This window comes from Zophobas morio, unplaced genomic scaffold (genome assembly GCF_036711695.1).
Source record: "Zophobas morio isolate AGI-343-1 ecotype UQ-CSIRO unplaced genomic scaffold, CSIRO_AGI_Zmor_V1 ptg000002l, whole genome shotgun sequence".
NCBI lineage: Eukaryota > Metazoa > Arthropoda > Insecta > Coleoptera > Tenebrionidae > Zophobas > Zophobas morio.
Genome location: NW_026972107.1, coordinates 86320 through 105803, shown reverse-complemented (window position 1 = coordinate 105803; position 19484 = coordinate 86320). Strand labels below are relative to the sequence as shown.

General features: G+C 38.5%; 3 protein-coding genes across 8 annotated transcripts in view; all 3 read left to right on the top strand.

Moving 5' to 3' along the window:
• Positions 1 to 4578, top strand: part of LOC135123038 (apoptosis-stimulating of p53 protein 2) — a 223369-nt gene extending 218791 nt beyond the window's left edge. For 4 of the 5 annotated variants that reach the window (XM_064047539.1, XM_064047568.1, XM_064047545.1 and 1 more), the window contains 6 exons: positions 858 to 1036; positions 1998 to 2203; positions 2253 to 2823; positions 2876 to 3935; positions 3989 to 4188; positions 4242 to 4578. In XM_064047539.1, the coding sequence (XP_063903609.1) occupies positions 858 to 1036; positions 1998 to 2203; positions 2253 to 2823; positions 2876 to 3935; positions 3989 to 4188; positions 4242 to 4274 (2249 nt within the window). In that variant the 3' untranslated portion in view covers positions 4275 to 4578. The remainder of the gene's footprint in view (positions 1 to 857; positions 1037 to 1997; positions 2204 to 2252; positions 2824 to 2875; positions 3936 to 3988; positions 4189 to 4241) is intronic. The other variant, XM_064047560.1, reaches the window with a different exon arrangement.
• A 1099-nt stretch (positions 4579 to 5677) lies between these two features.
• Positions 5678 to 9019, top strand: LOC135133184 (lipase 1-like). 2 transcript variants are annotated; one of them, XM_064061519.1, is made up of 7 exons: positions 5678 to 6267; positions 7425 to 7626; positions 7676 to 7793; positions 8008 to 8254; positions 8336 to 8494; positions 8543 to 8627; positions 8674 to 9019. In XM_064061519.1, exons 1-7 carry the CDS (start codon positions 6121 to 6123, stop codon positions 8967 to 8969), a joined length of 1254 nt encoding a protein of 417 aa, XP_063917589.1. In that variant the 5' UTR covers positions 5678 to 6120; the 3' UTR covers positions 8970 to 9019. The 2 variants fall into 2 exon arrangements, with proteins under 2 accessions (XP_063917589.1, XP_063917664.1); XM_064061594.1 differs by lacking the exon at positions 5678 to 6267 and adding an exon at positions 6376 to 6649 and having other exon boundaries at positions 8674 to 9015.
• Positions 9020 to 14200: 5181 nt separating this feature from the next.
• LOC135133102 (cytoplasmic 60S subunit biogenesis factor ZNF622) lies at positions 14201 to 15602 on the top strand. Its single transcript, XM_064061403.1, has 3 exons — positions 14201 to 14323; positions 14380 to 14964; positions 15014 to 15602. The coding sequence occupies exons 2-3, from the start codon at positions 14388 to 14390 to the stop codon at positions 15523 to 15525; spliced, it is 1089 nt and encodes a 362-aa protein (XP_063917473.1). The 5' UTR covers positions 14201 to 14323; positions 14380 to 14387; the 3' UTR covers positions 15526 to 15602.
• Positions 15603 to 19484: the final 3882 nt, after the last annotated feature.

The following is a 19484-nucleotide window of genomic DNA, read 5'->3' as shown; positions in this document are numbered from 1 at the left end:
GGCGCAGGATGGGGGTGTTTATTTGGAGGCGGTAATCCGAGAAACGCGCGTGCAAGATGGACGGCACGAAAAAAGATGCAATCTCGATCTCAATTTGGTACGCAACCTTTCGGAATTAATCATGAAAAGGGTCAGGTTTACTTCACGACAATATCCCAGCTCAAGTCGCCCACGCGGCAAAAGCGTAATTACACTCCTGCACCGGGGATTGTTAGTCATCCTTTCCCAGATCTGGTCTTGAGGGAGCGTGATCCTTCGGAGACTGCAAAAATTGGGAAATCGCGAAACAAGCAGTGGTCAAATTGGACCGGGTTAGTCAGTCCCGAGATTTGCATTGTTTTAACAACTACACTTGGTGTGTGGTATCTCCGATTTCTTTTCTTGCATAAACTGAAAACAATACCCGGTTCTATGAAGCGGTCGTTTTGAAACCCCCGAACGTTCCCACCGTTCCGCCTCTCAAAATCCACTTTTCAATACATTATGCTAATACAAATACAACTATTGCAACAAATATCTCCGGATCCGGCCTTTTTCCATGAAATCGAATTTATTCCGCACCTCTTCTCTCCACCATATTGTTCTTCGCATTAACAATGTATTCCAGAGGCTGGTTCTCTCTCCCACACCTCCACCGTCTTCCAACTTCAGTTCACGTCGGTTATGGACCGTGACTGCAAGTTATTTAATAGTTGAAGACCACACAATCCGTCCGTTTCCGATACCACAAGAGATAAATCCAGACATGACTCCCAAACTCCTCCGTAAATTACGACACGATAAGGAAGAGCAGGGTTCTCCCGCTCTCCTCGTGCGGTGAAGGCCTCGGGAGGTTCTAACTTTTTCTTTAATTGCAGCAAGTGACCTTGACTCGATTCGTGCCCTCTTCAACGAAAAGGAGAAGGAGCTGTCCTTGGCCGTGGCGAAGGTTGAGGAGTTGACCAGGCAGCTGGAGGAGTTGCGACGGGGGCGGACGGCGAGGGACCAGCCTCCCGCCTCTGCCCTTGAGCTGGACAAGTTGCGCCGGGAGCTTATGGTGAGCGATTCACTTAAAAATTAAAAAAAAGTACGAAACGTGATTCATGCAAGTACTTATTTTTCGTCTGGCACGGTTTAAATAGAACAGGATTTGTTGATTCTCGGCAAGCCAATTTCATCGGTCGCCGCATCACAAACAATGATAAATGAACATGTCCCACTGCATTAATTAACGACTGGCAAATTTGAAGCTAATGAACTCTGGTTTCGTTACATTAATACCGTTTTTGCTTTCCCGTTTCTGTTTTTTGTAAAATAATTAAATAACCATCATAGCCCTTCATATCGTGCGCAAATTCTCGTATTTCTCTCTGGCGAGTAAACTCGGGACCGGATGACTGTTCGTCCATGAAGTGCCTCGAATGGTCTTAGGTGGCCCCATCTGCGCGGAAGTTCGCAATGACTTCCCGAAGCGATTACGTCGCCGTTTCGAACACCTTAAAAAGGCGCGTTATTATATTTTTCCATTATTTTAATTACGATTTTTTCGGCGATTAAGTGCCTTGACGGGGGATAAGTGACTTATCCGGGCGAGTATTGGAGCATCGACGTTTTATTCGGATCTAAAAGGTTTTACAAGCGGAAGCTCTTTTAGACCTAATTTTTTTCGTTGTCGTTTCGTCTTGTCCCGACGTCGGCTATTTCCATCGATTTTGCCTTCGTTCAGTTTGTTCAATCAGCATTTGGCACGCTTTCATTACGACGTCCTTTGACATGGCATACCTACGCGGCGTCCCAATTTTTCGGCAATCCGCACTTCTCATTATTTTCCGGCCGCAAGACAATACCCCACACGTCCGTTTTGATGTCCAGACATTATTATTCATAACAGTCATAAACAGAGTCGGAGGGAGCGGCCGGCGGGCACGTCCCAGGGGCGCAGCTCCGTGAATTTATTATGGCTTTTTTCCCCTTTTCTCGTGTCGCTAAATCGTCGGCTAATTCGTCACATTTTCCAGTACCGTAACAAATTGAACGAGCAGCAGAATCAAAGACTAAACCAACAACGAGAGGCACTCACAGCTAGACAGGAGGAGATGAGCGCCATCGACAAGCGGATTTCCGAATTACAAGAACGGCTGCACAAGAAGCGCCTACTCAACCAGCAGCTGGCCAACCAGATCAGCGCGGCGTCGCACAAAGCGGCGTACCACCAGCTTGTTCGGTAAAAAAGCGACCAGACTAAGCGAGCACCCTCAACGCGTTTTTTACAGATTGACGGGAAATGGCGAGCCTACGCGTAAACCCCAGAACGCTCAACCGCCCAATGGGTTATCCCGGGGGAACATCGCCGCCGTGGAGCCCTACAACCACGTACCGCTGCGCACCGGGCAGAAGAACAACCTGCAAGAAACACCCACATATCACCCAGTATATCAGCAGAACCACCATATCAAAAAGGACGACGTGCAAGCGACCAACCAAGAGGGGCAAGATCTGGCCAACAAGATGGCTAATTTGTATACGAGACCGGAGGAGAACGACGCTTTGAAGGAGTTCACCGTGTCGAAATCAGATCCCAAATATCAAACTTTGCCATACAATACGAAGTTTACTGTTAATTTATTACCGAATAGGATAGTGAGGAGCGACGGCGTCGACGACAAAGACGATCACATATCAAACGTCAATATGCAATCGACGCACATGACGGTACACAGCGCCCCTTTGAGCATAGTTAACAAGAACATCGCTACGCCGCTGAACCAAAACGACTTGATTAGCAAGAGGCAGAGCGGGAACGACGGGAGCAACGGGACGGTTTCCAACGGAGTCACATATCAGGTTAGGGGACCAGCACAACTATTTTATCATACTAAACCCGATTTTCTTCCAGAAACCCATCAGCAGCGTAGCGCCGACGTCAGTCCACCATTCTGGGATCCTATCCAACATCTACCAGACCTCGTCCATCAAAGTCCAGCCCGTGGAGCCGCAGACCATCAGCGGCACCGGCAAGCAAGTCCAGTCGCCTCTAGTGCTCTCTCCACCCCAGTCCACCAGCACTCCGCTCAACAGCACCCCCGAAGTCTCTCTAGACAAAAATCCAAAGCCAGCCTTGCCTCCGAAACCGGCGATAAAGCCGCCTCCGCGCCAGACCCAAACCGTCGGCGAGAGCGATCCGCAACCGCCCCCCTTGCCGCAGACCGAGCCGCCGCCGGACGATCCCAAGAAAGGTACACAAGCTAACAAAACCCACTCACAAAATAACCAGACTAATGAGATGGTGATCAAAGCGAAGCCGCTAACCATTAAAAAGCAGCAGCTAAGCGAGCAACCTAAACTGAGGAATAACACTAAGCAAAACGGCTTGGCGAACGCGAAGAGAGTGGAACAAACGCAGTTTCATTTTCCAGAGACGAGCGAAAAGAGCGAAGAGAACGAAACGAAGAGTGTAGACGAAACGGATAAAGTGGAAGTAATAGAAAGAAAAGACGAGAGTGAGGAAAACGGGGTGGTGAGGCGATGCAAGAAAGGCAACTTGAAATCGGGAAAATCGAACCTGGCGCGGAGGGTCAGTTTCGATCCTTTGGCTCTTCTGTTGGACGCGAGTCTGGAAGGGGAGCTGGAGCTCGTGAAGAAAACCGCGACGCAAGTGACGAACCCCAGCGCCGCCAACGACGAAGGCATCACGGCGTTGCACAACGCCATCTGTGCGGGGCATCTAGAGATCGTGAAATACTTAGTCGCGTTTGGGTGCGACGTGAACGCGCAAGACAGCGACGGCTGGACGCCTCTGCATTGTGCCGCCAGTTGCAACAACGTCGCAATGGTGAAGTTCTTAGTAGAGCACGGAGCCTGCATTTTTGCTACTACTTTGAGCGACCACGAGACGGCGGCCGAGAAGTGCGAGGAGGACGAGGAGGGATTCGACGGCTGCTCCGAGTATTTGTACAGTAAGTGTCCGCGAGGTGCGTTGGGTTTGTTTAAGGGTGATTTTCGCTTCCAGGCGTTCAAGAAAAACTGGGTATCTTGTCCGGAGGGGTGGTTTACGCAGTTTTCGACTACACGGCTCAACAACCCGACGAACTGAGTTTCAAAGCGGGCCAGCAGTTGACTGTTTTGCGGAAAGGGGATGAAAACGAGCGAGAGTGGTGGTGGTCGAAATTAGGAGATAAGGAGGGATATGTTCCTAGAAATCTTCTTGGGGTGAGTTTCGTCAAGTTTGCTTGTTTGCGATATTGACGTTTGGTTTGTTTCAGCTCTACCCAAGGGTGACTCGAAGTGAAGAATAGTATTATACATTTTTGTATAATGAATATTTAAGTACCTTTGCCTTTTGCTAAACTATGTATATTATTTTATAAATAAAAAAGGGGGATTTATGAGAGTGGAAAGATTCATACCTTTGCTCAATATAATCTGTATATTGTGACAGTTTTAAGGTTTTTCCGTTTGTTAAGTTTGTTGTAACAGTTTTATTTTGAGTAGGTATTGTTTTTATTGCTTTTGAAGTAATAAGCATTTTAATATATTTTTGACATGTGTAAATATATAAATATGAAAAATGATTATTTACAATAAAATATATTGAGTACACAGGCTACTTTTATTTCGGACCCAGACACAAAACAAAAGCAAACTTTCAAATCATATAAAAACGAAAGAGTGGGGAGTAGGACCAGCATTCACGCCAAACACTCTATTCCTTTTTTTAAAAAATTCCAACCTTTCTAAAAGTCATAAGATGATTTTTATTTATTTATTGATAGGATCGGATCTGAAAACCCGCGACAAACTAATTCACGTATTAAAAAATGTCCGTTGGATTGAAAAATTCTCGATTAGTGGAAATCGGAAACTTAGACAACCAACCATACAACTTGACGGTTTTGCGCAACAATTAAATTAAAAAAAATATGAGAATAAACAACGTTATAAGTGTTATTATCGCGCTGTAAAAATGTATCAACAAACAAGCAATTAAGTAGGACGTTGATGTTGATTTACACACATTCCGCATTGGGACTTCGGAGACAATAATTACGTAGGTCTAATCTGGAATATTTCATTGCAAATCTGCAGCCCACATTACACGTGGGATTTATGGTTAACCGCATCAGGCGAATTTTCCATGTATATTTACAGATCGACAGTACAAACAATTATGCACTAAACCATGAGGGGAAATTTACAGCGTTTGTCACATTTTAGGGTTAATTAAACATTCATTAAATTCCCAGTTGTTTAAATAAACGTATGTAATAACTACAAAATTTCCCGGAAAATTATTTTTAATTTCGAAATGTATATTATTTCCACACTGATTGCCAAAAAAACGTCAAATAATCAAGCCAAACAGACATAGTTTAACTGAATTTTATTTCGTGTCGCTCAAACCGACCAAATTTAAAATTTTGTTTTCACGGTTCACTTAGCAACCAATTACTAGATAAAAAAAGGGATTGTTTTGACCGACAATTGTAACTTTTAGAACACAATAACGCGATTTTTACACTCGTGACATAATAGTGTTCGCTCAAATAATAAACAAACTGGTGTATTATGCGCATTTTTCACGAAAATTATTACGTATTATACAAGCGTAATTATCAACATCCATAATTTTAGTAGAAATGCATTAATATTTCACGTAGTTGCATAACGCATTGCAGTGGTGTCGGAGTGAATATTGGACACAACTGAAATTACAATCAATACAACAAATTATAGAGGTTTAAATTAATATTTGGTTCCTTCTGCACCATCTTGTGGATTTTCCTAAACTAAACGATGTATCAAGTGTTTAAAAATAATTATCAGGAAAATCACTCAAGCCAGTCTTCACACAGTAATTTAAAATAAATAAACGAGAATGGGGGCACGATAAGCCGCCCACGCCGCTGCATCCTCTACCTGTAATCACCAGTCAGACAGCAAGCGATTAATTGGATGCATTATGACCACTTCTTAGGGAAACATAACATTTAACAATCCATAGGCCAGCTCCCGACTTATACAAGCCTTCTGAAATGGAAACAACCATTTATAACTTTCTCACCAACGAAGAACATTACCGAAATAACAATCGAAACGCGCACGCAAAAAAACCAAAATCGCTCACTCCAACCAAAACCCAAAATGAAGAAAAGTGCCTTCGTCGTCCTGCTCCACATCGCGGCGTGTGCCGCCGCCAACAACTACATGGGCGACTTCTTGGAATTTTTACTGGGTCCGCGGCTGGGCAATAGGACTCGCGCTCACCCAAAATCGGACCATCAAACCACAGTGAGTGATACTTAGTTTTTTTTTTCAATCGAAAACACTGGACCGAATTCTTGCGTTTATGGTACCGGTTTCGTTTCGTTCTCAGCATTCCGGGATGAAAGAGCGATGACTAATTGACCACCCTACTTACCTCTATCTTTACTATTATTAACGGTCATCGGAGAAAATTGATGGAATTTGAAGAAAGTTTATTGTCATCTGGATGTTAAAGCGAAACTCAATTTCGTTACCGTTAACCATAACAGTGACCTTGGCTTTAATACACGAGCTGGCAAACAATGGGCGACGGTGGGTTTTGATGTGTTCCCTTGAGGTGATGAGATCGTGACACGCGAGAACTGTGTCCGGGTTGGAGGCGGGCGTAGGATAATTCGTATACCGGGTGAGCCAGATTTTACTACATCGTGACTTAGGTTATTTTAAATCGAAAGTAGAGTAATAACGACGCTGTCGTCACAATTTACGCGCCACTGTTCAAATTCAGCCAATCAAAGTCGAGGATTTTAGACGCGGGAAAACGCTAAATTCAATCTGTTTAATTATCATTTTTTTCGCATTTCACAAGCTATGGAATGCCAAAAAATTCAATTAGGTTTTTAAAGCGACGTTATTACAAAACGTCCTCTGGCAATCGCGCCAAGCACAATATTAATTTTTTACAAAGAACGGCTTAATGACTTTAGGAAATTATATAGTTGTAGAAAAGTTTTAAAACGGTAGATAATCAGCATTTTTCTAAAAAATTAATTATATAAAATATAAATCGCGCTATTTTGCAACGAGGTTTCCTGCTACTAATTGAAATTTAGGCTATTCTCATTGCGTAATGATTGAGTTAAAACAAGAAACATTGAAATATCGTTTAAAATTAGGCCTGCCGTAATTATGATGATATTAAAATTACACAAGTAATGGCGCAACCGCTTTCCGTTTACCAGTTATCTTCTTGTGGAGTCGCCACGACCAATTACACAAATCAATACTAGAGTAAAACTCTAATCGAAAAATAATTCTCTGCAATTTCCTTACGCGTGACACAAATATTTTTTAAATCCCGCTGTTGCGTAATGTCAAAAAGCTGTGTGAATTCAGCGTGCCACTTAACCACATTTATTAACACACTGACATACTATTGTCACTTTCTTCGCGCATTCTAGGAGCAAATAGTGAGAAGTTTCGGCTACCGTTTGGACACGCATTTGGTCACTTCTGGTACCGGTCACATCCTGACCTTGCACAGAATCCCGATGGGTCGGGAACCCAGAGCCGAAGTCGAACCCAGACCTGTCGCTTTCATCCATCATGGGCTGCTGGGAAGCTCGGACATGTGGCTACTGCGAGGACCTCCGCAAGACTTACGTATGCTTTGTGCGAAAGTAACGATCCCGGTTTAGAGTTTGGATTTTAGCGTACCTGCTGGCCGATTCCGGGTACGACGTGTGGCTGTTCAACGTCCGGGGAAACACGCATTCCCGGAAACACGCAACTCTGAACGCCGACGAAGACCCTTCATATTGGGATTTTGGGTATTTTTGACTTTTTTGTAAAGTTTGAATCAAATTCGGCAAGTAAGCAAATGCAGTTTCGAAAGTAAAGTTGCGCTTTGACTCGCATTTTCGCTTATACAACTATTAACTCTTTGACATTTACAGACCTAATCCACGAAGTGGAATTTAACTCTAGCGACCACTGAAGTCAGCTTCATCTGAACCGCTAACCTTGATTGTTTTTTTCTTGTAGAATTGAAGAAATCGGTTACCACGACCTGCCAGCAACCATCGACTACATCCTCAACAAAACCAGACAAAAAGACCTATTTTTCTTAGGTCACTCTATAGGTAGTTCTTCTGGATTAATACTGTGCTCGTTGCGACCCGAATATAGAAAAAGGATTCGATTATTCCTTGCTTTGGGGCCTCTAGCCAACATTAAACACCCTCTGATGCGCGTCCACACCGTCACATTTTCCCTAGGCTTGATTTTACTAGTACGTACAATATCGTTGTCATAATCACGCTCCATAAGCATCTCACTCATTCCACCTAATAATCACAATTTCTTTATCAAGAGGTTCGCCGAATCGCAAAACATCCACGAAATCATGCCCAGGAGACCCTACTTCTCCCAAATCCTCCAATCCGTTTGCGAGGACGACTCGCCGCTGCAAGCTCTCTGTTTATCAATGATGTTCTCGATAGTAGGAAAGGACTTAAGCGAGTTTAACACAGTAAGAGGAACGGTTTCTAATGCCTTAATTAACTCGAGTCGTTTACAGAAGACTTTCCCTCGGTTCGTCGAGTATTATCCTTCCGGTACTTCCCTCAATATTCTTGCGGATGTGTTTCAGTATTATTTGAGCGGTAAGTAGGGGCAGGTTGTGAAACTTAAAACTGGTTTGTTTTTTAGGGGAGTTCACGAGGCGCGATTTTGGTGCGCGTTTGAACGTGGAACGATATAATGACACTAAGCCGCCGACTTATGATTTGTCGAAAGTAACGGTTCCTGTGTCGCTGCATTACGGACCCGGGGATTTACTCGTTAGTAGGGAAGATATTGACGATTTGTGTTTGAAGTTGCCATTGTGTGTGGGGAAGTTCGAGGTTGCTCATAAACAGTTTAATCATTTGGATTTTGTGTTGGCTATCAATGGGAGGAGTTTGTTGTATGATAGTTTGGTGCAGGTGATGGAGAAGTATAGGTAATAAATTATAAAAAAAAAAAAAAATTGTATGTAATAAAAGACTTACCCTTGTTCCTTTAACATTATCGCTGTGGTCTCAGACGTTTCAAGTCTCTGAAAAATAAATTTAAAAAAATTCTAGCTAACATATAAAATGATCAATTTTTAATTAATCTCCAATAAGTTTGTGTTACTAAGCAACTATATTCCAGAGGGGAGCGTTTCGTTGAACCGGAATTCTGGTTTTATTATATATTTTTTTTAGTTACGTCGTGTTTATGTGGTGAAAGTACTTGTCTTAAAATTTATTCTAACTTAGTTCAAACAAGTTAGCACAGTTGGTATACTGGGTTTATAATTCTAGAACTTTTATATAGTTGAGGCAGTACCCGAAATATCGCTCTACTAATGGGCTTTATTACGAAATCTTGTTTTTGCTGTATTTCGAGAATTTGATACTCTGATATTTCTTTCTTGTATAACGAGGAAATGTTAGACCTGAAATTGTAGAAAGTGGAACTTTTGATACATCATCACAGTTACAAATATTAAATTTATGGGTTTTACTCATCCACATTAACGATTTTCCGGTTCTACCGGGTGTCTGGAAAATGGTCTCCTGGTGTTTTATTTTCGGATATTTTTATGAATTTGAAAAAGAGTACGGTAGTGTTTTTTTTTTAATTCGGGAGATTCCTTGGTACCCATGGTGTATTATTTTTAGGAACCCATGGAGATTTTTTGTAAATTATTTAAAACAATTTTGAGGGACTTTGGTGTTATATTTTTGGACAATCCTGACCTGACCTGTTTCTAAGTTAATTTTGGGACCCCGTTTTTTTTTTGAAAAATTTAAAACAGTCTTGAGGTTCTAAGTATTCCTGTTTGGCAAGAATTTGAAAGTGTTTTGGGGCTTCTAGTGTCTTTTCTTATAATAATTTAATTCAATTTCTTAGAGGATACGTCATTTGCTTTAAATCAGTTTTTATCTTACCAAGTACTAGCCCCGCCCACCCACCCTCTCTTTTCTTAGAGAGTATGTCATCTGCCAAAATCACTTTCATCTTAAAAGCTACTAGCCCCACCCACCCGCCCTCTCTTTTCGTCGAGGCTTTTTCATTTGCCAAAATCAGTCCAATCTTAGCAGGTACTAACCCCGCCCACCCGCCCTTTATTTTCTTGGAGGATATATCATTTGAAAAAATCAGTCTTATCTTAGTAAGTACTAGCCCCGCCCACCCACCCGCTCTTTTCTTCGAGGGTATGTTATCAACCAAATTAAGTCTTATCTTAGCAAGTACTAGCCCTCTCCACCCGCCGTCTATTTTCTTGTAGGTAATATCGTTTGAAAAAGTCAGTCTTATCTTAGTAAATGCTAGCTCCGCCCACTCGCCCTCAAGACAATAAAGGACAGGTGAGCAGGGTTAACACTTGCTAAGATAGAACTGATTTTGGCAAATGAAACACCCTATACAGAGGGCGGATGGGCGGGGCTAGTACTAAGATTCCACTGACTTTTTCAAATGAAATATCCTCCAGAAAAATAAAGGGCGGATGGGTGGGGTTGGTACCTGCTCAGATAAGATAAGACTGATTTTGGCAGATGACATACCCTCTAAGAAAAGAGAGGGTGGGTGGGCGGGGCTAGTATTTACTAAGATGAGACTGACTTTTTCAAATCATATATCCTCTAAGAAAACAGAGGGCAGTTGGGCGGGGCTAGTTTTGCTAAGATAAGATTCATTTTGGCAAATGATACATTCTAAAAAAATTGAAAGGTGTATCATTTGAAAAAATCAGTCTTATCTTAGTAATTACTAGCTCCGCCCACTCGCCTTCAGGACAATAAAGGACAGGTGAGCAGGGTTAACATTTGCTAAGATAGAACTGATTTTGGCAAATGAAATACCTTCTGACAAAAGAGAGGGTGTGTGGGCGGGGCTAATACCTGCTAAGATAAGACTGATTTTGGCAGATGAGACATACTCTAAGATAGGGTAGGGTGGGTGGGCGGGGCTAGTACCTGCTAAGATAAGGCTGATTTTGGCCAATGAAATGACTTAGTACTTACAAAGATGAGACTGACTTTTTCAAGTGAAATAGCTTCCAAGAAAATAAAGGGCGGATGGGTGGGGTTAGTATCTGCTAAGATAAGACTGATTTTGGCAAATGAAATACCCTCAAAGAAAAGTGAGGGTGGGTGGGTGGGGCTAATAGTTGCTAAGATAAGACTGATTTTGGCAGATGACATACCCTCAAAGAAAAGAAAGGGCGGGTGGGTGGGGCTAGTAGCTGCTAAGATAAGACTGATTTTGGCAGATGACATATCCCCTAAGAAAAGAGAGGGTGGGTGGGCGGGGCTAGTATTTACTACGATGAGACTGACTTTTTCAAATGATATATTCTCTAAGAAAACAGAGGGCAGGTAGGCGGGACTAGTTTTGCTAAGATAAGATTCATTTTGGAAAATGATACATTCTAAAAAAATTGAAAGGTGTATCATTTGCCAAAATCAGTCTTACCTTAGTAAATACTAGCCCCGCCCACCCACCCTCTCCTTTCTTAGAGGGTATGTCATCTGCCAAAATAAGTCCTATCTTAGCAGCTACTAGCCCCACCCACCCGCCCTCTCTTTTCTTCGGGGGTATGTCATCTGCCAAAATCTGTCTTATCTTAGCAGGTACTAGCCCCGCCCACCCGCCCTCACTTTTCTTAGAGAGTATTTCATCTGCCAAAATTAGTCTTATCTTAGCAGGTATTATTTTTTTGGGACCCCGTATATAACGTACTTAATCCACCATTTTCCAAACATCCGGTATATTAGGCGCTCCATTTAAATGTCAACGTTTTGTGTAAGATTTCCGTGGGTGACTTTGTTTTAGCTTTCATATTTTTTATTACGTTTATCTTTTATTTTCGAAAAAACACAAAATAGCTCCTTCGTTTTACTAAAGCCCACCGTTCATGGCCACATTTTAAATTTTTGGGTTAATTTATAGTTTTCGTGTGTTAATTTTGAGGATTTGGGGATTTTGGTGTTTTGAGGATTTGAGGATTTTTGTGTTTTGTGGATTAGGGATTTTAGTGTTTTAAGGATTTGGAGATTTTGGTTGTTTGAAGATTTGAGAATGATAGTATTTTGAGGATTTGAGGATTTTGGTGTTATGAGGATTTGAACATTTTGGTGTTTTGAGGATTTTAGTGTTTTGGGGATTTGGTATTAGTGTTTTGAGGATGTGAGGATTTTGAGGAATTGAAGATTTGAGGATTTTGGTGTTTTGAAGATTTGAGAATGATAGTATTTTGAGGATTTGAGGATTTTTATGCTTTGACGGTTTTGGTGTTCTCAGGATTTGAGGATTTTGGTGTTATGAAGATTTAAAGATTTTGCTGTATCGAGGAGTTGAGCATTTTGTTGTTTTGAGGATTTGAGGGTTTTGATGTTTTGAGGATTTGAAGATTTTGGTGTTTTGAGGAGTTGAGTATTTTGGTGTTTTAAGTTTTTAAGGATTTTAGTGTTTTGAGGATTTGGAATTTTAGTGTTTTGAAGATGTGAGGGTTTTGAGAATTTAAAGATTTGAGGATTTTGGTGTTTTGAAGATTTGAGAATGATAGTATTTTGAGGATTTGAGGATTTTGGTGTTATGAGGATTTGAGCATTTTGGTGTTTTGAGGATTTTAGTGTTTTGGGGATTTGGTATTAGTGTTTTGTGGATGTGAGGATTTTGAGAATTTGAAGATTTGAGGATTTTGGTGTTTTGAAGATTTGAGAATGATAGTATTTTGAGGATTTGAGGATTTTGATGCTTTGACGGTTTTGGTGTTCTCACGATTTGAAGATTTTGGTGTATCGAGGAGTTGAGCATTTTGTTGTTTTAAGATTTTAAGGATTTTAGTGTTTTGAGGATTTGGAATTTTAGTGTTTTGAAGATGTGAGGATTTTGAGAATTTGAAGATTTGAGGATTTTGGTGTTTTGAGGATTTGAGGATTTTGGTGTTATGAAGATTTAAAGATTTTGGTGTATCGAGGAGTTGAGCATTTTGTTGTTTTAAGATTTTAAGGATTTTAGTGTTTTGAGGATTTGGAATTTTAGTGTTTTGAAGATGTGAGGATTTTGAGAATTTGAAGATTTGAGGATTTTGAAGATTTGAGAATGATAGTATTTTGAGGATTTGAGCATTTTGGTGTTTTGAGGATTTTAGTGTTTTGGGGATTTGGAATTAGTGTTTTGAGGATGTGAAGATTTTGAGACTTTGAAGATTTGAGGATTTTGGTGTTTGGAAGATTTGAGAATGATAGTATTTTGAGGATTTGAGGATTTTGATGCTTTGACGGTTTTGGTGTTCTCAGGATTTGAGGATTTTGGTGTTATGAAGATTTGAAGATTTTGGTGTATCGAGGAGTTGAGCATTTTGTTGTTTTGAGGATTTGAAGATTTTGGTATTTTGAGGAGTTGAGCATTTTGTTGTTTTGAGGATTTGAGGATTTTGGTGTCTTGAGGATCTGGGGATTTTAATGTTTTGTTGTGTATGTTTTCAACGTTGATGATCAAATACGAACCGGTTTTGAATTGAACACACTGTATATAACAATGGAGTGAAAGACTTCGTTTGTTTTCATCAAAACTAAATATCTAATTGTTAAATAGTGAAGTAATCTCTAATTAGAAAGTGAAGCCGCCTTATTTTCCAACTAAAAGAACATGCACGTAAAAATAGGTGGTGCGATTACGAACTCGTATAATTTTGAAGCAAACAATAAATTATTTATCAAAGACTAAATTTAAGTTATTTTCTCACCTTGTAGTGTTCTTATAACGATAAAATTTCACAATAAAGACACAAATAACAGCAGTTGCGATAATTTTGCACTGTTTGAAAAACCTGTTAAATCAAGTTAGTTTCTGTCAACAGTGTCAACACTGCCAACCTCACCAATAAAAAATAGCAGCGGTGAACGATTGTTTGACACTTTTTTAAACCGCATGGAAATAATAAGTGGCGTAAATACCACTTTATTACTATTGAAAACTTGCTTATTGTTATTATTCAATTCAAGTTGTTTAATAATTTATTTTTGGTATTAAAACGAATGCGAAAATGTTTGTTTATGCCACCTGTCAATTTTTTTTAAAACATATTTTGACCAAATTGAGCCATGATTTAGCAAAACACGGTATAATTCGATCAAGGACACCAAATTATGGAAAAATCCTTCAAAGTAGTCGCGCTTTCCCACACTTCCAGTTTTAGTGTTTTTAACGAACTCAAGTTGGCGGTCACGGTGAAACGTAACCTATAAGTTGTCAAATTTTACGTGTTTTTACCATTTTTTACCCAATATTCATTGTTTTTTGCAAAGTTAAACAACTCAAGGTACCGTACACACACAAACCAACACTTTTTCGCTAAATCTAACCCTTTTTCGCCAGATTGCGCAATGGAGCAGCCCCCTTCAAAGCCCCCCATTTTCACCTGCATCAGCTGCTGCGTCGCTTTCAAAGACGCGGAACTCCAACGCAACCACTACAAAACGGACTGGCACCGCTACAACCTGAAACGAAAAGTGTCCGAGTTGCCCCCCGTGACAGCCGAAGACTTCCTCCAAAAAGTGCTAAACCAACGAAACATCGAACAAATGGCGCAGCAAGACAAGAGCGTCTACTGTCAGACGTGTCGCAAATCCTTCTGCAACGAAAACGCCTATTCCAATCACTTAAACTCGAAAAAACACAAAGAAAATGAGAAGAGTTTCCAAGGGGGCGAACGACGCAGCGAGAGTAAAACTGACGAAGACGGAGAGTCAGACGTGGAGGAAGTGGATTCCGACGAGTGGGATGAGGAAACTGAAAACCCCATCGAAGCTAATGATTGCATTTTTTGTCTGCACCACAGCAAGAATTTTTTGAAGAATTTAGAACACATGACGACGTTGCATTCGTTTTTTATTCCGGATATAGAGTATTGTATGGATGTGTACGGGTTGTTGAAGTATTTAGGGGAGAAAGTTTCAGAAGGTAAAGTAGTTGTTGTTAAATTAGTAGTGGTAGTAAAGGGGTTTTTCAGGTTTCATGTGTTTATGGTGTAATGAAAAAGGCAAGACTTTTTACACTGCAGAGGCTGCCAGACAGCACATGGTGGATAAAGGTCACTGCAAGATGCTTCATGAGGGTGAAGCTTTAGCTGAGTATGCAGATTTTTATGACTACTCATCTTCATACCCAGACGCTGATAAAGAACACAACCCAGATGAAGAAGTCGCGCTTCCAGAGTTGGATGGGTCTGATTATCAGTTGGTTTTACCGTCAGGGAGTACCATAGGACACAGGAGTCTAATGAGATACTATAAACAAAATCCTAATCCTAACTCTGCTTTAGTTGTCAAGGACTCAAAGAAAATGGGGCGGCTTTTGTCGTCTTATAGGGCTCTGGGATGGGTGGAAACTAGTAAAGAGGCGGCGGCAAGAAAGGCGAGGGATATTCACTATTTGAAACGGATGCAGGGGAAATTGAGGGTGAAATTAGGGGTGAAAGCCAACAAATTCCAACCCCACTTCAGGTCACAAGTTAACTTCTAGACTAGAAATGCGCGCCGTTATATGTCTCATACAATATTCTGTATATAAGTTGAATAAATAAATTAGCTGTCATGGTGTACTGTGTGTTGCATAACTTTGAAACTGCGTAGCTTCCAATTTAAGGAGGCTCGCTAGACGAGGTATATATTTTTTGGGTTTATTGTATGAAAAAATGATATTAATATAGATGTATCATATATCAAACTGCAGCTTTTTTCATATTCTAGAGCACAGAGACCAGTTCAATCAACTAAAAAATATGGCTGAGAAATGTCGTAAAAAAAGCACCATTGTATGTTTTCTTTTCAAGTTTTTTGAGTCATAACCATCATAGAATCACTTGAAAATTCGCACATGGATAAAACATCACTTTTTACAGGGCGCAGAGTCATTAAATGTTTGTTAGTGGTACAATTTGTTTAAATAATAATGTGTTTATTAAAATCAAAATATATCACAAATTAATGCAACATACGTCGAATAATTTTAACAGGAATATCAGAGAAAAATTACTGATCTATTGCTTAGCAGAGTTTTTAACAAAAACTACCAATTATTGAAAAAAATGGGTATGAATTCGACAGATTTTGAGCCGTTAGTTCAGTACTTTGCCGATAGGAGCGCCACTAAAATTTTAGGACGCGACTTTCCAGGTAAAACCCTTATCGCCTGCTCTACCATAAGCTGATTGTTAGAGTATAGAGTTTTCGGCAGATTTTTCTAAATTATGGCAAGGAACTCAGTTTTATAACAAGCCACCAGGACTGGTCGTAGTAATCTATTGTTAAGGAAAATAACTTTTACGCAATGAGGTACTATCATAAAACCGAATTAAAACTGGAGAACTATAATATTTTTACTCCACTCAGGATCCTGACTTCAATACACATGATTACTAAAAATTCATTGTAATATTATTGTTAATATATATTTTGCTTTGTTAATTTATAAAACTAATAAACATATTTATAATAATAATAAAAAATATATAAAATACAGCTTTTGTTTAACACGTATAAGCAGCTAAGTGTATCTATTACTTATCCCAGAAAGGAGGTGTTTTAAAAAAGCCCTACGCCCAGTAACTTCTCCCTTCATTGTTTACTCGAAAAAAGTATTCGTATATGTTTTCATTTGCCGAGAGATCATTTTCAAAATATATTTATAATAAAAATATGCAAGTCTTGGTGATGAAAAATGTACTCCTAATAAATTATTAAAGTACATAAAAAAATATAAACAAGTTTTATTTATTTAAAAAAAATCTCTCCCAAAGGCAGGTTCCTCTTTCTTCTTAAATCAATTATTTCGAGCAATAATGCGCCAAAGTAAAATCTGCCAAGTCTATCTGCCATCTTTTTACATATTTCTTCGTTTTTTTTTTCTATATTAATTCCTTTGGGTGTCCACACAACAAAATAAACTTGTGAAATACCCGTAACAAGCATTTGTCCCTGGGCTTGAAAGTGGTTATCATGATTTTTTTTTACTTACAATTCTCAGTCTGTCAATGTACAAAATTTAATAATTTTTTTCTAACCGCTTCTTCGGGAGACAAATCTTGCGATTTTGAACGGTAATTTATTTCGGCTAATGCACTCCTATCCTCTAGAACCCTGTCTGGACTAGCAGCCAAGTAAGGAAATTGTTTTGAAATAAAGACACATCGTTCAGTTTTTATATTTTTATTTATTTCAAAACACTTGACAGCTTTTTCCTCACTTTGTTGTCCATAGTATGTATGACTATTACCTCTAAATGTACTGTACAACAGCGACTCCACAGTTTTCGCTATTGCTGTAGTCGGTCTAAGTTTGTAAATATGTCCAAAATTTGAAGCCGTAACACTAATTTCTCTTTCTTTTGCCCAAATGTGCCTGTTGCCTAGTGTCTATGTCAATTTGGTCTAAATTCAAAGACAATTTTCTCAAAAAAACCTCTTTGGCTGTCAGAAATGTTTCTACATCCATGTCAGGATTATCTAAAAAATATTTAAACCATAATCGCAATCGGGACTGGCATACGTACATTTTTTTACGACATATTTTTTTACGAATACTTTGTCTAAGACGAGCTTGTTGCATAGACGAACAATATTTTTTTGTTATTAAACCAGGACCGTTTTAATCACAATATATTTACTTATCCCCTCCAAAAAATTGATGACGTCAGCTCTAAAGTTTGATGAATAATCTTATTTAAAATGTACAAAATATGATGACTCTTCTTGTAATTTATCATTCCATTCATATTTTTTGGATTCGGATATACAGGGTGACTCAAAAAATTTAATGAATGCGCAAATTTATTTTATTGATTTAATCAGGAACTACAAAACCGAATGCTTTGAAATCTAATGTGAAAAAAAAACCTAATAGGAATGCAGTCGTCACGTTTCCGATAGCGAGGGAAGTACTGTCTAAACTCTTTAGACCGATTTTTTTGATTTTCCCATTTCTCCCATTTCTCAATTTTTCAATGTTTCAGTTTGTGATTTTTTCACTGTTTCGATTCTTTAATTTTCCTTCCAATTTTGGGTTTTTCAATATTTCAGCTTTGGAATTTTTCAATATTTCGTTTCTTCAATTTTTCAAATTTTTGATAGTGTTTTCTCGGTTTTTAAATTTTTCGATATTTTACTTTTTCAGTTTTTAAAGTTTTAGGTTTTTAGATTTCTCACTATCTCGACTTTTCGATTTTTCAGTTCCATGATTTTTCAATTTGTCGAATTTTTAAATTTTAGAATTTTTGTTTTCTTTGATGTTTTGAGTTCTCGATCATTCGATTTCCTGAGTTTTCAGGCTTGGATTTTTGTTGTTGTTCAATTCTTGGATTTTTAAAATTTTTGTTTTTTAAATTTTCCTATTTATCAACTACTGGGATTTCAATGTTTTGATTTTTTGATTGTTCAATTTCTCGATTTTTTGAACTTTTAGTGTTTGATACGATTTTTTTTTTTCAAAAATTTTCAGTTTTTCAATTTATTAACTTTACGATACAGTTTTGCTCGATTTCGATTTTTTTTTCGACATATTACTATTGGGATTTTTCAATTTATCGATTCTTCGATTTCTCGATTCTTCATATTTTCAGTTTCTCGAATTTTTTCATTTTTCGATTTCTCAATTTTCCGATATTTCAGTTTTACGATTTTTAAATTTTTTAATTTTTCAGTTTTCAATTTTTGACGTTTCTAAATTTTTCGATTTTTCAATTTTTCGATTAACTGATTTTTTGATTTTCCCATTTCTCTATTTTTTGATTTTTCAATTCTTTCTTGAATTGTGATTTTTCAATTTTCCGATTTCTGAATTTTTCAATGTTTCAGTTTTGGATATTTTCACTTTTCCGATTCTTCAATTTTCTTTCCATTTTTCAATTTTTTAGGATTTTAGTTCTGGGATTTTGCAATGTTTCGGTTCTTCAATTTTTCCATTTTTTGATGTTTGGATTTCTCGGTTTTTCAATCTTTCGATAGGTATTTTAATTTTTCAATTTTTAAGTTCTAGATTTTCCGTTAATTTTTCTGTTTTCCTTGATGTTTTGATTTCTCGATTATTCGATTTTTCAAGTTCTCGGTTTAGATTTTTTGGTTTTCCAATTCTTCGATTTTTAAATTGTTTAATTTTTAGATTGTTCAATTTCTCGATTTATAAATTTTTCAATTTTTCGGTTTACCGATTTTTTTCATTTAAAATGTTTCAATTTTTCAATTATTAAGTTTTCGATTTTTCAGTTTTGGTGTAATTTGAAAACGTGAAACTGAAAAATGAAAGAAAAACTAAAAATGGGAAACTAAATCGGGAAATCAAAACACTAAAAAATCGAAACATTTAAAACGACAATTGAAAACTGAAAATCTAAAACCAGGAAGTCGAAAAATCGAAATATTGAAAAATCCCAAAACTGAAATATCCAAAAACTGAGAATCTAAAGAATCGAAAAATGGAGCAATCGAA

Coding starts and splice junctions, on each gene's coding strand:
- LOC135133184 (XM_064061519.1), top strand. CDS start 6,121: ATGAAGAAAAGTGCCTTCGTCGTCCTGCTCCACATCGCGGCGTGTGCC. Junction 7,627..7,675: donor AGGACCTCCGCAAGACTTAC/GTATGCTTTGTG, acceptor TTTGGATTTTAG/CGTACCTGCTGGCCGATTCC. Junction 7,794..8,007: donor CCTTCATATTGGGATTTTGG/GTATTTTTGACT, acceptor TTTTTCTTGTAG/AATTGAAGAAATCGGTTACC.
- LOC135133102 (XM_064061403.1), top strand. CDS start 14,388: ATGGAGCAGCCCCCTTCAAAGCCCCCCATTTTCACCTGCATCAGCTGC. Junction 14,965..15,013: donor AGGGGAGAAAGTTTCAGAAG/GTAAAGTAGTTG, acceptor GGGGTTTTTCAG/GTTTCATGTGTTTATGGTGT.